The sequence below is a fragment of the Anguilla rostrata genome, chromosome 3 (genome assembly GCF_018555375.3).
Source record: "Anguilla rostrata isolate EN2019 chromosome 3, ASM1855537v3, whole genome shotgun sequence".
Classification (NCBI taxonomy): domain Eukaryota; kingdom Metazoa; phylum Chordata; class Actinopteri; order Anguilliformes; family Anguillidae; genus Anguilla; species Anguilla rostrata.
The window spans coordinates 26,738,252-26,755,393 of record NC_057935.1 but is presented as its reverse complement, the minus strand read 5'-3'; the positions used below and the strand labels follow the sequence as shown (position 1 = coordinate 26,755,393).

At 42.5% G+C, this 17,142-nt stretch overlaps 1 protein-coding gene across 2 annotated transcripts in view; it reads left to right on the top strand.

Annotated features, from left to right (window-relative positions):
• Nucleotides 1-17,142, top strand: part of cyfip1 (cytoplasmic FMR1 interacting protein 1) — a 68,472-nt gene that overhangs the window by 23,309 nt on the left and 28,021 nt on the right. For both annotated transcript variants that reach the window (XM_064327001.1, XM_064327003.1), the window contains exons 13-23: nt 1,751-1,876; nt 2,552-2,718; nt 3,910-4,057; nt 5,183-5,336; nt 6,117-6,273; nt 7,507-7,603; nt 8,285-8,361; nt 9,793-9,901; nt 11,273-11,392; nt 11,776-11,975; nt 15,084-15,171. In XM_064327001.1, coding sequence (XP_064183071.1) covers nt 1,751-1,876; nt 2,552-2,718; nt 3,910-4,057; nt 5,183-5,336; nt 6,117-6,273; nt 7,507-7,603; nt 8,285-8,361; nt 9,793-9,901; nt 11,273-11,392; nt 11,776-11,975; nt 15,084-15,171 — 1,443 coding nt within the window. The remainder of the gene's footprint in view (nt 1-1,750; nt 1,877-2,551; nt 2,719-3,909; nt 4,058-5,182; nt 5,337-6,116; nt 6,274-7,506; nt 7,604-8,284; nt 8,362-9,792; nt 9,902-11,272; nt 11,393-11,775; nt 11,976-15,083; nt 15,172-17,142) is intronic.

Below are 17,142 nucleotides of genomic sequence, written 5' to 3'. Positions count from 1 at the left end.
ATGACAATTTTTAGTAAAAATATAAAATAAAATTTAAGTGCATCAGGAGAGCTTTGATGTTATTAAATGAATTTAAGCCCATTATATTTGCATAAAGCTCAATGCCATCAAGGAATATCCAATTCTTCTCAGCTGCTTGTGGGTGAGAAATAAAAGAATACGCAAAACTGTGCATGTTTTATCAACGTTTTGTCAGCTCTACACTGACACTTGGAGAATATTCACATGAAAGATCACACACATATGCAGTTGGGTTGGATTGGATAGCTGTAATTACTTCTGTTCAAATAAAATGTTATGCCCAAACAAATGCATGCAGTTACCAATATTTATTTAACTCAACCAAGTTTAATTAACAAAAACTGTGTTTTTTAAAATAATTTTATGTTTTATATTAATCTTTCATGTCTTTGTCTTCAAAAAAGTAAAGCTGCTTTGTGACAGTGACGTTCACACTGCAGCTGGACATTGCTATATGCACATGTGAAGCAGTGTTCACTCATGTAAAAGGGACATGTGCTGTCACAACTGAAGTATGATCAGAAACACTCTGAGTATGTTACAAAGTATTTTATTGTCGTGGCATTGACTAGAGGCAGGCCATTAAATGTGGCAAAACATTTAGGAAAAAAGTTAGGACTAAAATACTTGGTATATCCCATATACTTTTTGTCAACTAAAATAAATATGATTTTTAGTTATTTTTGTCTTGAACAAAATGAATACAGAATGCATGACTAAAATGTAAAAACTGAAATGCATTTTAGTCAGAAGACTTGAGACCATGAGTAAAACAAGAACTAGTGGCAAAAACAACACTGCTCTGGGCCCATGGCTGTCGATACCCCAAAGATACGTATCATTGCAAATTCATGGTTTTTGGATAACCTTAGTTTTTAGTGGGTTTTTAACACATAATTACACTAATGCTCACTAGCTCAGAGGCACAGTGAATTATAATCCTATAACATTATAACACTGTATAATTCGTTGAAGCACATTGGTAAGGCCTGTCTGGTTTCTTTCTGCTGTTCTGTCTCCTGCTCCATCTCTTCCTGTTACCCTGGGAGATGAATAAACTTTTAGTTTGTAATTTATATTTAAGCCAACAGCAGTCGTGAGTTACTTAGTCTCATCTGATCAAAAGGGACAGGTCTGTGCTTTCACCATAAAGATGACTGACTGGCTGAGGCAATCATGGTTTGGCTTTTATAACATTTGTTGAAGGTAAAGAGCTCTTGCCTGCATATTAGGCAGTTCAAAGTTTTGTTGTATCTATTATTTAACAATCACATGTGATGTTCACTTAATAAAAAAAGCAGAAAAGTGAGACATTGAGGTTGTTCACTTTTAGGCTGTAATGTAGCCGACACAGAAAATGAAAGGAAATCACATTAATAAGCTACTGACAGCACTGTCTGCAATGAAAATTAGTTCCAATATAGGACCCAAAAATAAGAGGTGTCTTCAGACACATTAATTTTCTCTGCAGACATTGAGGTTGTTGGCTTTTGTCGCCTACACAGTGTATGAAAAGAAATCACATTAATAAACCACTGACAGTGCTGTTAGCAAGGAAAATTTATGTGGTCTGACATGCCCCTTATTTTCGAGTCCTGTATTAGCACTGATTGTGACAGTGGCTGTACAGGTTTTTTGTCAGTCAACCTATCGGTTTGACCCCACCCCTTAGTTGGTGGTTGTTAAGGTCACAGCGATGTCACTGTGGGTCTTGTCTGTCTTCTAACAGTACTCTTGGAAGCTGGTGCACCCGACAGACAAGTACTCCAACAAGGAGTGCCCTGACAATGCAGAAGAATATGAGAGAGCCACCAGATACAACTACACCAGCGAGGAGAAGTTTGCTCTGGTGGAGGTGAGTGGAGTCACTTACGTGGCTAAAAGCATCTGCTAAATAAATGTAATGTAATGAGTCTTCTTAGAACAACGAAAAATAAAAACGGGAAACTGTCAAATGAATTGCGTCCAAATTAATGGGAGCGAAACGTCTGTTCATGCCTTAAACTTAGAAATATTTATAACTTCAAATCATTGCTCTGTATCTCAAATATCTCCTGGTAAACATTGTGTCCTCTGCGTAGTTTAATGTTGGTCAGTCTACAGCTGGGATCTCAAACTCATCCTGCAGGGTCACAGTGTACACAGGTTTTTGGTGCATTTTAGTGCTTTATTGAATAATTTAAGTCACAGATTAGCTAAAGGGCCCATACACTTTGATTGCTAGGCCTAAATTGGCTGCTGATTGAAAAGAAAATACAAAAACCTGCAGACACTGCAGCCTTCAAGACTTCATTTATAGCCATAGTCAATGGGAATAGGATTGCTTTAAGTGAACAGTGTGTTATGTGTATTTAACATTAGAAACAAACACTAGAACCACTAGAGCTAGAATCTCTATTGTATGTGGCTTATCTTTTCAGGCTGGTCCGAGTAGGTCTTGTAATTGATTGTGTATAACTTGGCGACCAGTTCTTGTCTATGTAATGTGCCAGACTGACAGGTGACCGGATGTGCTGTTTCTCTCTGCCAGGTGATGGCCATGATCAAGGGTCTCCAGGTGCTGATGGGTCGCATGGAGAGCGTCTTCAACCACGCCATCCGCCACACCATCTACTCTGCCCTGCAGGACTTCGCCCAGGTCGCCCTAAGGGACCCCCTGCGCCAGGCTATCAAGAAAAAGAAAAATGTCATCCAGAGGTACGGATACCTGCATGGGACAAATAAAGCTTAGCTCAAAATGAAATGGTGACAGCCTATCATGGTAAATGGTAAATGGACTGCATTTATATAGCGCTTTTATCCAAAGCGCTTTACAATTGATGCCTCTCATTCGCCAGAGCAGTTAGGAGTTAGGGGTTAGGTGTCTTGCTCAAGGACACTTCAACATGCCCAGGGCGGGGTTTGAACCGGCAACCCTCCGACTGCCAGACAATCGGTCTTACCTCCTGAGCTATGTCGCCCCTTACAGTACCCTCACAGTCTCCTAAAGAAGTTATTGTTGACCAGTGATGTGAAAAGGGGGCTTGGTGCACAGAAATGCACACCGATGATCCAAATAAGATGGTAGTGTGACAGACCAGTGCAACTATAAGAACAAAATGGCATATTGAGCAGATGCTTGGATTGTCTCCAGAATTAAGTCATTAAAAATATGCGGTATTTTTACACTCCATTTAGGCACCTGGTTGGGTTACACAGCTTATATTCTTTCTACATGCAGTAAATTTCTACACCTGAATATTTTACTGTAAAATGTAAATATGTATAAAACGGGTCATTTCGATCCTGGATGCTGATTGGCTGGGATGGCATTCTACAGTGATCATAAATCCAATACAATAACAATTATTCAAACGGGCTGTTTGTATCACTCCATGGACGAACCGTAACTTACAAATAATATTGCAAAATACACATTCTGTAATCAACTGTTTCCATTTGTTGTAACCATTAATAGCAATATAAAAGCAATACAGCGCTCGAGGCTGTGCTGTATCGTGAGTGTAATCACAGATACCCAGGGGGTTGCTGTGGCCCACCACATAGCATTGTGTCTAGCAACACCCCTGTAGCCGTGACTGTAGTGACGATACAGCTCTGCCCACAGTTCATTGGCTCTGCTTCTCATATCATATTGCTTAAATGAAATATAGGATGAGGAACATCAGTTGGATGGAGATGAGGTTTTGGTGCAATTAGTTTTCATTGTAATTCATTTGATGATTGTGGGAATTGACTTGTTATATTTTCCTTCCAGCTGTCTGCACTATGAATATCTGATAGGTGTCTCTTAGCTGTTGCAGTTTTGATTATCATCCGCTTCCCTGAACCTGCCCTGTTTCCACGGCTTATTGTCATTGGCTGAGGTTGCTGGGATTCTGTCTCCAGCGTTCTCCAGGCTATCAGAAAGACCATTTGCGATTGGGAGACGGGACGAGAGCCCCACAATGACCCCGCGCTCCGTGGAGAGAAAGACCCCAAGGGGGGGTTCGACATCAAAGTGCCCCGACGTGCCGTGGGACCGTCCAGCACACAGGTCTGCCCCGCGTGCCTCCCTCTCAAATAGCCCCTCGGGGTGAAGGAGCACGCTTCCCTGCTCCTGGAGAGTCACGCCACAGCCTACTGGTTTTCGTTGCTACTCGGCACTACATTCTTTAATTAAACATGTTGATTACACTGTCAAGTCGCTGAGGCAGTGTATTACAGAGGCAAGTTAGCCAACTAGCTATGTTTTATATCAAATTAAATCTGATCGGTCAAAATCTCTGTAGTTTTTTCAAAATAGAAGTTGTAAACTCCTGAATCTGGCTTTATGTTTCTTGGTTCTAAATCTGTTACTGATTTTTTAAAATGTATTTATTTATTTATTTTTTAATGAAAATGAAACCCAGCAGGCTCTGTAGCTCTCCACAGTTGTTGACCCCCTGATTTAGAAGTTCCCATCAGAAGAGGCTTATTCAGCATGCCAGTGACAATTTCTCTCTCGCCCATAGTGTACCAGTGTGAGGGTACCTCTTATATCAGCAAATATACGATTCATCCATCAAAGCAAAAAACAAAACCCTGATAAACTGATAAACTAATCTTGACTGTGAAATGTTGAATTGTGCATTGAAGTGGTATCACACAATTATAAGAGATGATGATAATTCTGAGCCTTTTCTTAAGGGATTTTCACTGTATGGTGTCTGTAAATGTACAAATGTAATCCATTTGTTGTTTTCCCTATGAAAACTGACCTATCAATGGTCCCAATATGGGTCCCCCATTGAATCCAATTAGATTCAATTGTACGGTGTAACGTATTGATTTTATTCCTATAATTACTGTGAGAAGCATTTTGTGCATTAGTGCTCCACCCTCCCTGTCCACCAACCTCAATCCCATCTACAACACCCCCTCCCTCCCTTTCCCTCTCCCGCCACACCCCCTCCCTCCCTTTCCCTCCCCCGCCACACCCCCTCCCTCCCTTTCCCTCCCCCGCCACACCCCCTCCCTCCCTTTCCCTCCCCTGCCACACCCCCTCCCTCCCTTTCCCTCTCCTGCCACACCCCCTCCCTCCCTTCCTCTCCTGCCACACCCCTCCTCCCTTTCCCTCCCCCGCCACACCCCCTCCTTCCTTTCCCTCCCCCTGCCACTACTTGCACCCCCCCCACCACAGCTGTACATGGTGCGGACCATGCTCGAGTCCCTCGTCGCGGACAAGAGCGGCTCCAAGAAGACGCTTCGCAGCAGCCTGGAGGGGCCCACCATCCTGGAGATCGAGAGGTTTCACCGCGAGTCCTTCTTCTACACCCTCCTGCTCAACTTCAGTGGTAAGGCTGTCCCCGATGGCCGAGGAACATCCTTGCACAGCAGTGTAGCCTTCTCAACAGCTACAGGGTCACCACTAATGAATGCTCGCCGCAGGCTGCTGTAAGTGTATGTGCCGCCGGGCAAACTCTTAGCACCGAATCCTTGTTCGCGCTGCGTTGCTGGCACGGCAGACTGAAGCAGTTTCAGTTTCACTAAATGATTCCAACAGATCAGCTCTGTGGTGTAAATGTTGGCATTCGGATCTTGCGTGTAAAGAAGCGAGGACTGAGTGAGTTTTTGTGGGCCCAGGCTGCGTTGTCCTTAGAAGTACACCGTGAGGAGTGTACTCAAGGATACATGCCCTTTTAAAAGCCTTTGGAGTGTTTTTCTGACATTCAATTATTTCAGTTATATTAGACCCCCTAGTATTTTTGAATACTTGACCGAGGGTTGTTCTCTCTTGAGGTAATTTTGTGCTTGAATTGGCTAGCACTTCCCAAATTCTCAGTTTGTCCCTTTCACTTCCAATTTGTTTAGTTTTTTTTTTGCATTTAAAAAAGGGGACTTGTGTTTGCTAACTGGAGACATTTATTTCTTCTCTATACTGATGTGAAGATGCTCTCCAAAGCATATCGAGCACACTAAAGGGTGAATTTAGGAAATCTTCTGCATAAGGGTCCGTCTTGTTCTGTTCCTGACCAAACAGTCAGAGATTGGGCATGGTTGTCACCTGGGGTTTAACTTTTCTCCATTGGTCAGGTGAACACTTGATCATGTCAATTGTCTGATCTTTCTCTCAGAGACTCTCCAGCAGTGCTGTGACCTGTCCCAGCTTTGGTTCCGGGAGTTCTTCTTGGAGCTGACCATGGGCCGCAGGATCCAGTTCCCCATCGAGATGTCCATGCCCTGGATCCTCACCGACCACATCCTGGAGACCAAGGAGGCGTCCATGATGGAGTAAGAGCTGGAGCCCCTGCTGTGCCCTCAGGAGAGGGGGTCCCTGCTGGGAAACACACAGCTGGTTCTTTGCGCCACACTTTGGTGTGCGGCATTGATGCATGTCAAGTGCACAATCAAGATTCTAGACAGCAATTCAGAAACACAATCTTTTACACACACGCACACACAAATGTAAACTCACAAACACACACACACACACACACACACACACAAACTGAATATTGGCTGCTGAGAGAGTGCACCCAGTTAAAGACAGACAGAAAGTGTTCAGCGAAGGTTGCTCAGAGATGCGTTGTCTGCACAGGACACACATACACTCACCTACGTCATTAATTGCTTAGCTTGCTAAGCTGCTGTCTCAGACCTTCACCTTTTGATCAAAAGATGTCACATTCTTTCCAATCTGTACAAATATGACACATTGAATTACGTCGTGTTCCCTAAAGAAACATTTTGTTCCTCGTTTCATTTTCTTTTCTATGTGGAAAGATGACCTAGGTGTCACTGCCTACAATTTTCAGAGAACTGTAGCAGATAACAATGTGGAGTTTATGAAAGCCATGCAGCGAACATGCACGCCTCTTTTTCCAGGGCTGAAATGCACTTGTGGCTTGAGCACAGAAAACCAGGCAACAAAAGATTTGTTGAACACTATTTACTGCAGGGTTCCCGCTCGTCCTGGAAAACCTGGAAATTTATCGACTAGTTTTCCAGTCATGGAAAACACCTGGAAAATGAGAAAATTTTCAAAATGTCCTGGAAATATTTGTGAGGTCCTGGAAAATTGTAGGCTAGGCTATAAGTCAAGCTATTAAACAGTACATTTAGAGCTGAGATTGCATACATAATTCTGTATTTTTCTCCACTTTTCTCATTTTTATTAGCTGCTGAGATTACACGGCAGCACAAAATTTTAAATGGTTATGGTACTTGCACATTGCCAACCCCCCCTTCCCCCCATCCCGGGACCACCACCGGCTTTGGCCTACCATTGTGCATGTTTCATGTCTGTAAGTCTAAGTCATGGAAATTGTCCTTGAAAAGTCCTGGAAAATGATTTCCTAAAGTGAGTGGGAACCCTGCACGGTCAAAGCAACAAAAAAAAAGAAGCTCAGTATGGCAGAGAGGAGTTCCCTGAATCGCGTGGGGCTGGTTTGTGTGTTCCTCTGAGCTGAATAGTGGCGTAGCCTGCGATGACCACCTGTCGCCTCTCTCTCTCTCTCTCTGCAGATATGTTCTTTATCCCCTGGACCTGTACAACGACAGTGCGCATTACGCACTCACGAAGTTCAAGAAGCAGTTCCTGTACGATGAGATAGAGGCTGAGGTATGACTTGCTTTCTGTGAGCAGCTGCGGTTTATGTCAGTCTTCTGCGCCTCAGCCCTTGATGAGTTGCTCCAGGGCTGGGGTCAGTTCTACTTCAGTCAGTAAAATCGAGACATTATTTTTCAGCTCACTTCAAGAATTTGAGAAATACCCATCACGTTTGAAGATTTTTCAATTAGTGAATTGAACTGAGATTGATTTTGTGATTTGACTGACTTTAATTGAGAGAATTAATTGACTCCTACTCCATTTTTTTGTTGAACAAAATTTAAGCTGAAATGAACCAGTTATTTTTTTTGCCACAGTGAAATATTATAGCATTAAACCTGGGACAGTTGGAGATATCAGTGTTTTAAAAGAGACAAATGAAGAGATGGTCATTTGATGAGCATTTAAGCAGTTCAGATCTGTAGGTTTTTAGCTTGTCTTTACACTAGCAGTTCTCAGAGAAGCAGTGTTCAGAGGAGGCTGTTGTCTGTGAAATAGTTTTTTTTTTTGTGCCATCATTCACTCTTGAATATTCTTGCATAACCTTTTGATTCCCCTTAAATGTGCCTGTCCTTGTGTTTGATTATGTAAATGCATGAAAGTAAGGTCATTTATTTTGTTCAAGTCTAAAAAGCGCTTTCCTTATAAATCAAGTAAGAATTGACAAAGTGTTTTTTTTTTTTTTCATTCAAGGTGAACCTGTGCTTTGACCAGTTTGTCTATAAACTTGCTGATCAAATATTTGCCTACTACAAGATTCTCGCTGGAAGGTATGTGGCATCATTGTTGATAGGAATAGTGATTTGAAGATTGGGAAGTAAAACTGAATTATCTTGTTTCTTATTTTTTTAAACGAAGCACCTTTTTGGACGTGCTTGAATCCTACTGTTTGTGATGTTCATTGGTTGGCTAATTTTACCTTCTTTTCTGGGGTGTTAGCAAATTACACCACTCAAATATCGTAGACACAGTACAGAGATGAAATAATACAACGGCATTTGAAATATTCTCCTTTGATAATAGAACTGAGGATGACTTTACGGATCCAGAACGCTATGAATAAATCATTTCTGCCTTTTTATTATTTGTACTGGCTTGGGTGTCCAGTTCATTACTTATTTCGGTAGGAAGACTCATGTGAAAATTGAGCTGCGTTGTAAGGAAATGGCTCGCATCATAGAGTCAGGCGTGGAAACAGACAGATTGTGAGAGGAGATTGAAATGAACAAGATGAACCTGATTGTCAGTCACCGGAAGCTCACGTGAAGAGGGGAATTGGCAGGTAAAGTGCACAGGACAAAATTGTCAAAAGCCTGAGTTTAAATGGTAACTTTTATGTGCATATTACCTGTGCGGACCACCCATCATGTCCCCTTACAATCCTAGTTGTAATAGTTTCGGTAATGTTCTTTGAAGACGTTGGCATTTTCTCACTCACTCAACGCTTTATTTAAACCCCCAACAAGCTTTGAGGGAGAAGCCCAGTTATAATATGGCTGAGTTACAGCTAAAATAAGAAGTAATGGAGATGAACATGTTGGGTAAAACAATTGTCGATAAAAAATCATTAAAATATTTTTTAAACAAAATTTAAAACAGTAATTAAAAGAATTACAGTAAAAATCTATCAAATTCAACACTAGTTTTTAATCCTGGAGAAGAACCAGGAACATTAAGTAAAATGATTGCCCAAAAGCAATGAACTACACTAACCGATTAGGAACCTACTGAAACCAGGGGTGTCTCAAGAATGGCTGGTGTTGATGCAGGCTTTTGTTCTAGCCCAACTTTTTTCCTTAAAATAAATAACTTAAAGGTTGCCAATGCCAGCTCTGGCTAGTTGCCTGTTGCATAATTGGTGGTGCGGTAGTCCAGGGTTAGGGAGGATTCAGTTGGTTGCGGTCTGCGTCTCTCCAGCGACCCCTGCTGGTTGATCGGCCGCCTCCATAGTTCACCTGAGAAGCTGCACCTGAAGCGCCTTCCTCCGATGCGATGTGGCTCTCGCCTCCTCGCGCTTCCGAAGGAAAGCACGTGCTAGTCTGCGCTCTCCCACGCCAATAGCGGTGGATCCAGTAACAAGTGCCGATTCCAAACTGGGGGAGGGAAAAAAATTCTGCATTTCATAAGATTTCTGAGCCGAAACCCAGGCGGAAAATGTGTGTTAACGTACGTCCTTTTTCTGTGTTGCTTCGCGCCATCAGCCTGCTCCTGGACAAGCGCTTGCGAGCCGACTGCAAGAACCAGAGCGCCAACATCCCCTGGCCGGCCACCAACCGCTACGAGACCCTGCTGAAGCAGAGACACGTGCAGGTAGTGCCCGCGAGCGCTAACACACTGGGGCTTCCTGCACACCTTTAACATGAGGAGCCATGGCTATGGAGTCCTGATGCAGATTTGGGGAATTTGGGGAAAAAAAACGACTGTTTCTTTCATTTCTGCAGTTTGTTAGCAATGTTAATGCTCAAGTAGGCAATAACTAAAAAAAGTAATGAGGGACATTATGTCGTTCATTACCCACCTGAAGAAATAATTCCACCTGATGTTGAATTTTCTTATTCTCTGCGGGTTATTTTAGAGAAACGTGGGGGTTTGGGTTCACGCGATGTGGACAACGCTCCCTTGTTATAAGAGCAAACATACATACACCGAAAAACTTCACGCAAGGTGTAGGGTGACAGGAACGTGTAAAGAATAAAATCAATTACTTGCATTCATGGTGTTTTATTCACCGTTGACGTTTCGAGCCCCAAAGGCCTTGATCGGAACCAATGATGTGGACCCGATGAAGACTTGTGTTCAAAATGTTCACTGCTTGCGTAGGGAATTTAACATCTTTTCTGTTTTGGAGCATTAAGCAAGTCTTGAATTCTCAGTGCTCCCATGTTCCCACTTTGAGGAAAAACCCCCGGGGGTATTTTGTTGCAAACTGGATGATACTGCTTTTCAGTGTGCTGATGTTAGACAGACTGGAAATATCCCGACAGCCTCGCGCTGTTCTAGTGGCGGGACGGAAGCGCAGTTGCGTGATTCTGTGGTTTCTGGCAGTTTGTTGGCATTGCGCTTTGTGATTTGTGGAACAGAAACCAGTGTTTTTTTGGACTTACCCCAGTCTGTGATCTGAGGTAGCTTTCTGCTCTTTTTTTGGTGGGTGTCATTCCTCTTCACTTGTATTTTACAGAAATACAATGGCAACAAGAGCATGAAGAATTAGGGAACTATAGGGGGAGGAGGCATCCACAATGTTAAAATTTGTAACTGTCAGTTTGTTTGTCACTCAGTGCTAATAACCTAGCTGAAAGTTATTCTTTTATTGTAATGTTTTTTTGTAGCAATTTTTTCATATAGTTCATTTTTCCATCTGTCTCGTCATTTCAGCGATGTTTTTAAAAAAAAACTTGGTTTGAAAATGGTTTTCAGGCCTGAGCCCCTATGGTGAGTGTAGCTCCTGTTGCAGCCAGTCAGTTAAGGTTGTCAAAAACATGATTGATTTTCTACATAATTCCTTCCTTCAGCCCATTGGAACAATGCAGTTTTGGCCCATTGCCATTGGCTTCATCTTGTACCTCTTTATTTGGTTGGTTTACTTTGCTTTCTGTTGTTTGCTTCCAGCAGAGAAACTGCAGCAGCTCGGTGTCTGTTTGTCATAACATCGGCGTCTGTGTGTCTGTCTTTGTTCTGCAGCTCCTGGGCCGGTCCATAGACCTGAATCGCTTGATCACCCAGCGAGTGTCAGCTGCCATGTCCAAGTCCCTGGAGCTGGCCATCAACCGCTTCGAGAGCGAGGACCTGACCTCCATCATGGTTAGTCTGTTGCTCCACCCCCCACTCTTACCTCAGGAAGCTCTTCGCACAAAAATTTTGCAACCGTACTCTGAAGTATTCAAGTATTCGGTATTCATTCAAACTCTAACAACGTTTGTGAGTCTGCACTGGTTTCAAGGTCTCCTTCAGAATAAAATTATATCAGGGTTGATTTTAAACAGATAAATTTGCTTTCATCTCACTGCAGCAAGAAAGAATGATTTGGTCGTTTTGACACGATGTGGGTACCGGGGGAAACGGTCATCTCATGGCTTTGGGTTGAGAAGCTCCTGACATTTTGGGCAATTAAAATATCAGTTTGGAATGCAGGTCTGCGACTGGATCCTGGGTTGACTTATTTCGGACTGTGCCCCCTCCCGCAGGAGCTGGACGGCCTTCTGGAGATAAACCGCATGACCCACAAGCTCTTGGGGAAGTTCCTGACGCTGGACAGCTTCAACGCCATGTTCCGCGAAGCCAACCACAACGTGTCCGCCCCCTATGGCAGAATCACGCTCCACGTCTTCTGGGAGCTCAACTACGACTTCCTGCCCAACTACTGCTACAATGGCTCCACTAACCGGTAGGTTTCCGACGCTCATCCCCCTCCACGATTTTTCCCACGGCGCCGTCGGCTATGCATGGCAAATTGTGGTCACTCACTCACTCACTCACGGACGACCTTTGAGGGACGTTTTGTGGGACGCATGCGCAGGTGGTGCTTTGTTTAGTAGGACGCATTCGCTGGTGGTGTCAGCTAAAAGGTGTCTGCGGAACTGAGTTGCGCCGTGGGTCTGGAACAAAACAAAACTTTAAAAAAATAATATATTCAGCCCAGGCTCTTAACAAGAGTATATTTTAAACCGTAAGTTCAAAATGTTTCACATTGTTTTCACAAAAAGACACAAGGCACAATGTGGGGAATAATTACTAATAATTAAAAGTAAAAATTCTAGTAAAACATTATTACTTATGACTTTATGATCTTTCTCTCCTCTATGGCTTTAGACGTACGAGTATATGGATATGGCCATAAGCTTTAGCCATAAGCAGTGTCATTAATTCATCATACCCCACTCTTTCTGTCTCCTTTCTTCACAGGAGAGAGTCTGTTTTAACTACCCGTTTCTCATTTTAGCTCCAAAGCTTAAAAAACGGTTCCTTATCAGCCTAATTTACCTCAGAATCTGGCTTTCCAGACGCCTCATCAGTGTGAGACCATCAGCAAAACCAGTGCCACTAAGTAGTGAGTGGCAATTCAACACTCAAGCATAATAACAGTTTCAAAATAGAACACGGTCACGTGACCTGTTGCTTTGATGCCTTGATTTTTGCAATCAGTGATCGCATACAAAACACGGACAAAGGGAAAAGTGACATACACATGGTGAAAATGGTGACCAGACGTTCAGTCTCACACAGGGTAAATATCCTGTGTTGGTGGTGTTTTAACCTTTGGGCTAAAGATGTTGGTGCTGGCTTTGCAACTGTTTAATAAAAATGGGACCGCAAAAACCTTCCAAACCAGAGGAATCATCGCCAGACACGCTTTTTGTTCTCTTTTTCAAGCCCGGCAGGGGGCTATAAGATCTGGTTACTGCCCTACATAGTTCAGAACCTGTTCAGTTATTTATTGCTTTACTATTGCAAACATCCCTGTAGATTTTTGGGGACTTAGTTTGTGATTGAGTGGCATGTTTTCAGGTTGATTTATATGGCTAAATAAACAATCTGTGATAGCATTTAGGCATTTAATATACATTCATTTTACACAGATTTGCATTCTAAAAATTTATGTACAATCTTTTTTATGGCTTTATTTACTAAAGCAGTGTAGGTTAAGTAAATAACCTTCTACCTTTGACTACTAATCTTGTTCCCTAACCATTGCCATTCTACACACTACAAGCTTTGTCACTAATCTTGAGGCTCTGAAATGGATACGAGTCCACTAGTGTTTTGAGTACCTGATATAATTAGATTGCTGTTGAAGACCCAGGTCTCCGGGGACCTGTCTATGCATCAAAGCAATTTCGAGACAATGTCGTCAGCATTCAGGAGGAAGAGGAGCACAAAGCCTTCTTTTTGACAGCTTTTAAAGTTCTGCTTTCTGTGCTGATTGTTGTTTTTCCCTTGTGGAGACGTCTTAGTTCTATCAGAAGGGGCTTGAAGCTCTGCGATTGTCCTTTACTTGAGCCACTTTTCTTTTTTGAAGCACAATAACGTACTTGGGAAAAGAATAAGTTGCCAGGCTGTCCCTGTTATCTCTTAAAAGCGAGGTTATACTGGAGCTGTCGGCAGTGTCTGAGTCTTTTCCAAGTTGCTTCTCTAAAAAAAAAAAAAACTGGAAACTTATTATGTCGGCACATGAATCTGAACCGAGGGAGATGGACTGATTTAGAAAGAGAATATCAAGGAGGTAGTATGGTCAGGCTATGCTCCACTGCAGTTTTTACATTTTTTAAATAATTTTAATCTCTTTGAATTTCACTGATTCGTTCAGCCTGTCATCTTCAGACTCTTTCAAACGCGAGTCTGGATGCCAGAGGATAGCCTTTAAATGAATAATGGTTCAGAATAAGAGGGACCTACATTTCAGCTGTGCTGTGTTCAAATTGCCCCAAACTGTATGAGCAATGAATTTATTAACTACTATAGGTTGTGACACTAGTGATTGATATATGCTCTGCTCGTTGCTTATCCTTTTTGTGCTTTATGTTGAAGTGACTTATTTTAAGTGGCTTTTGATTAGAGCATCTGCTGAATGCCTGCTTGTAAACGTAAGGCGCAGTATACTTCAACAAAGAGCTCTGTTGGTGATGACATCAGCGGGGTTCTTTGAGGCCTCTGACATGGGCAAATAAGAGGTTACTGAGACATAGATGGGTGGTAGACTGGTCTGTCCAAATATACGAATGCCAAATGCCACAAGCCGCTCTAAAAAAGAGATTTCAGAGCGCTAAGCAACAGTCAGGTTTGATTGATGCTTTGGGAGTGGTGGTGGTGGTGATGATGGTGAAAGTGCTTATCATGATTCCAGTCCCCACAGAATAGATTTGAAGGGCTCGCTTGTGGTCTCTAGCGTCTCATTACGGTGTTTGTATCCCGCATTGCTTTCAGTCTCCTCCTTGATGTTTTCTCCTCTTTCCCAGACGCGATGTTTATCAGGGCAGCTCTTACCTGTTCAGACACGGACTCGCTGCACCCTGTGTGTCTGTTTGGCCTCTTCTGGCTGTCCTTAGTGGAGCTGGGATCGGTGTGTCTGGCTGTGTTGTATGATTGGCTGTCTCACTGGAAGCACTGGAAGGCTACCTTGCAGTATATTACATTAATTTAGCGGACGCTTTTATCCAAAGCGACATACAATAACTGCTCAGAGTTTCCTGTGAGACTGCAGTGGAAATCATAGTGATGGATAATTTTTTGCTCGTTCATTTATTTATGTTATTCCTGATTTTCTTTTCCCCCATCTCTCTTCCCTCCTTCAATGTGATCTCCTTCAATCTTTCTTATCTTTCCTTCTCACCATTCTGCTCCCTCCATCTTTCTCCTTTTCTTTCTTTCTCTCTCTCCCTACTTGTCCTGCACTCACTTTCACCTCCCGTTCTCCCCCTCCTTTCCTATTTCTCTCCTTCTTATTTTGTACTCTCTCATTCTTCCTCTGTCCCCCACACGCTCTCTCTTTTCCCAGGTTTGTGAGAACTGTCCTGCCCTTCTCTCAGGAGTTCCAAAGGGACAAACCGCCCAACGCCCAGCCACAGTACCTGTACGGGTCAAAGGTCAGTGCAGAGGACCCTTCTACTTCCTGTAACAGGCTGCATCTGAAATTGTGTACTATGCGCTACATACTGTATATGTATATACTGTATTCTAATTCAGTGTACTTAGTATGTGAGTAAGAAGTGTGATGCAGACCTTCCAACCTGCACGCATTTTGTGTACCAACCACGCAATTCTTGGTCAAAATACGCAGGTACGAAATGCCAGCTGAAACTACGCAAAAAAATATATTATTGTAATTTAATTACGGAAAACAATCAATTAATACAAAACGATACTGTACATTTATTCGGTATTTAAACTACATCCCTCGGATTGAACCAGATGCTACGACCTTGTGCTTGTGGTTCTGTAACCCCTCCCCAACCCACTCAATATCCACTGATACGCAGCGGTACTTTATTATCCACCGAGGCGTAGCGCTGCATTGCTGAGGTAAAATGGGGAGTAATAATCAAGCACAAAAATTTGACCGTAATGTTAACATATAAAACGTTAATTCATGTTCGGTAACTTTACGAGATGATGCATTTCAAGGGGTATATCCTAATGAGATAAATTTGTGTATATAGTTAGCCGTAGTAGTAGCTCGCATACGATTTAGCCTCATTAGGAGATGTGAAAATAACTGATGGAGTAATTTAGCTGCAGTAACTCAAACGCTACGGAGACTCCCTGTTCAAACTTTGAATCGCGCACGCTCTGTTGGAGCAAAGTGACCATTGCAAAGGTGTTTGACTATAGACTGCTAATGTAGCAAATAATCCCCATTTTTATTAAATAATTGAATGCAATTCACTTAACTGATGGTTATCTGTTTGTATAAGCACACATCATATAATGAAATATTAATCATGAAAAAATTGTTTTAAGCAGGCGTACTCAAACTTTTGACTTGCAAGTGTACCATAATATAGCCCAGTGCAGTGCAAGTGATATTTTAGAATCAGGTCAAATTATACAATTTTGCCTGATCACTTCAACAGTCAAAACTAGAATTATGAAGAAAGGCTTGTGTGTGCATGTGTGCGTGCAAAGCGAAGCGGTGTGAAAGCATGTGAACTAAGCGTCACACTGACTATTGTGGTACTCAGAATATTTTCCTAAGGTTGGCAGGTCTGGTGATGGCTTTCTTCGGCCATTCTGTCATCATCATAGAAATGTGTTACTTCCTTTCTGAACTTTTCACTGTCATGACAGCCACGGACCAAAGACTTTGTATCTTTGCACAGATCTGTTAACAGCATGCAAATAGCATCTATCGGCATGTTGCCCCGTCTCGAAATGACCTCTTGGCTGACAAAATGGCGTACTTTCAAGTACGTTACGTAACAGTAATTCTGCTGTGTATGTTGCAATAAAAACTAGCTAGTTGATGTGGCTTTGTGTTAAGAAAACGGAAAAAGATTTAAAATGTAAATATACCCATTGTTTTCAACTTATTTCTGCTAAGCATAGTGAAAGGTAATGCATTTAAATTGTTCAACTCTTCTGTCACTTTGGGCTGAAACAGCCCTCCAATTGATCCTTTTGATGTCTGGTTGCTTGGATTGTGAACTATCGTAATGCATTGTGGGATATTCTTGCCAGTGCAGTGCCCTGTGTTTGCATACTACGATATTTCAGAGTATAGTATGACACACGGGTATTTTTTGCATACTGTTTGATGCATGCTATAGTTTCGGACATACTAAATACATTTAAGTACCATTTTGATGCACTCTGAGAGAAGTACAGTCAGACAGGGTGATGATGAAACCCCAAGAACTATCCGTCTGCCTTAATCAGGTGGGGTACTGCGCTCACAGCTTAACGAGTTATCAAGCCACTCGGACTGCGCATTTTAATTTTCCTCTGTAGTACCTATTATTTTCCGTGTCGCCATCACGCGTGAATAGGAGCTGGAGTTCCTTTTTGCGTGTACGACATTCCACCAATTTGCTGGGTCAGGACCTCGTAAAATTTATGGA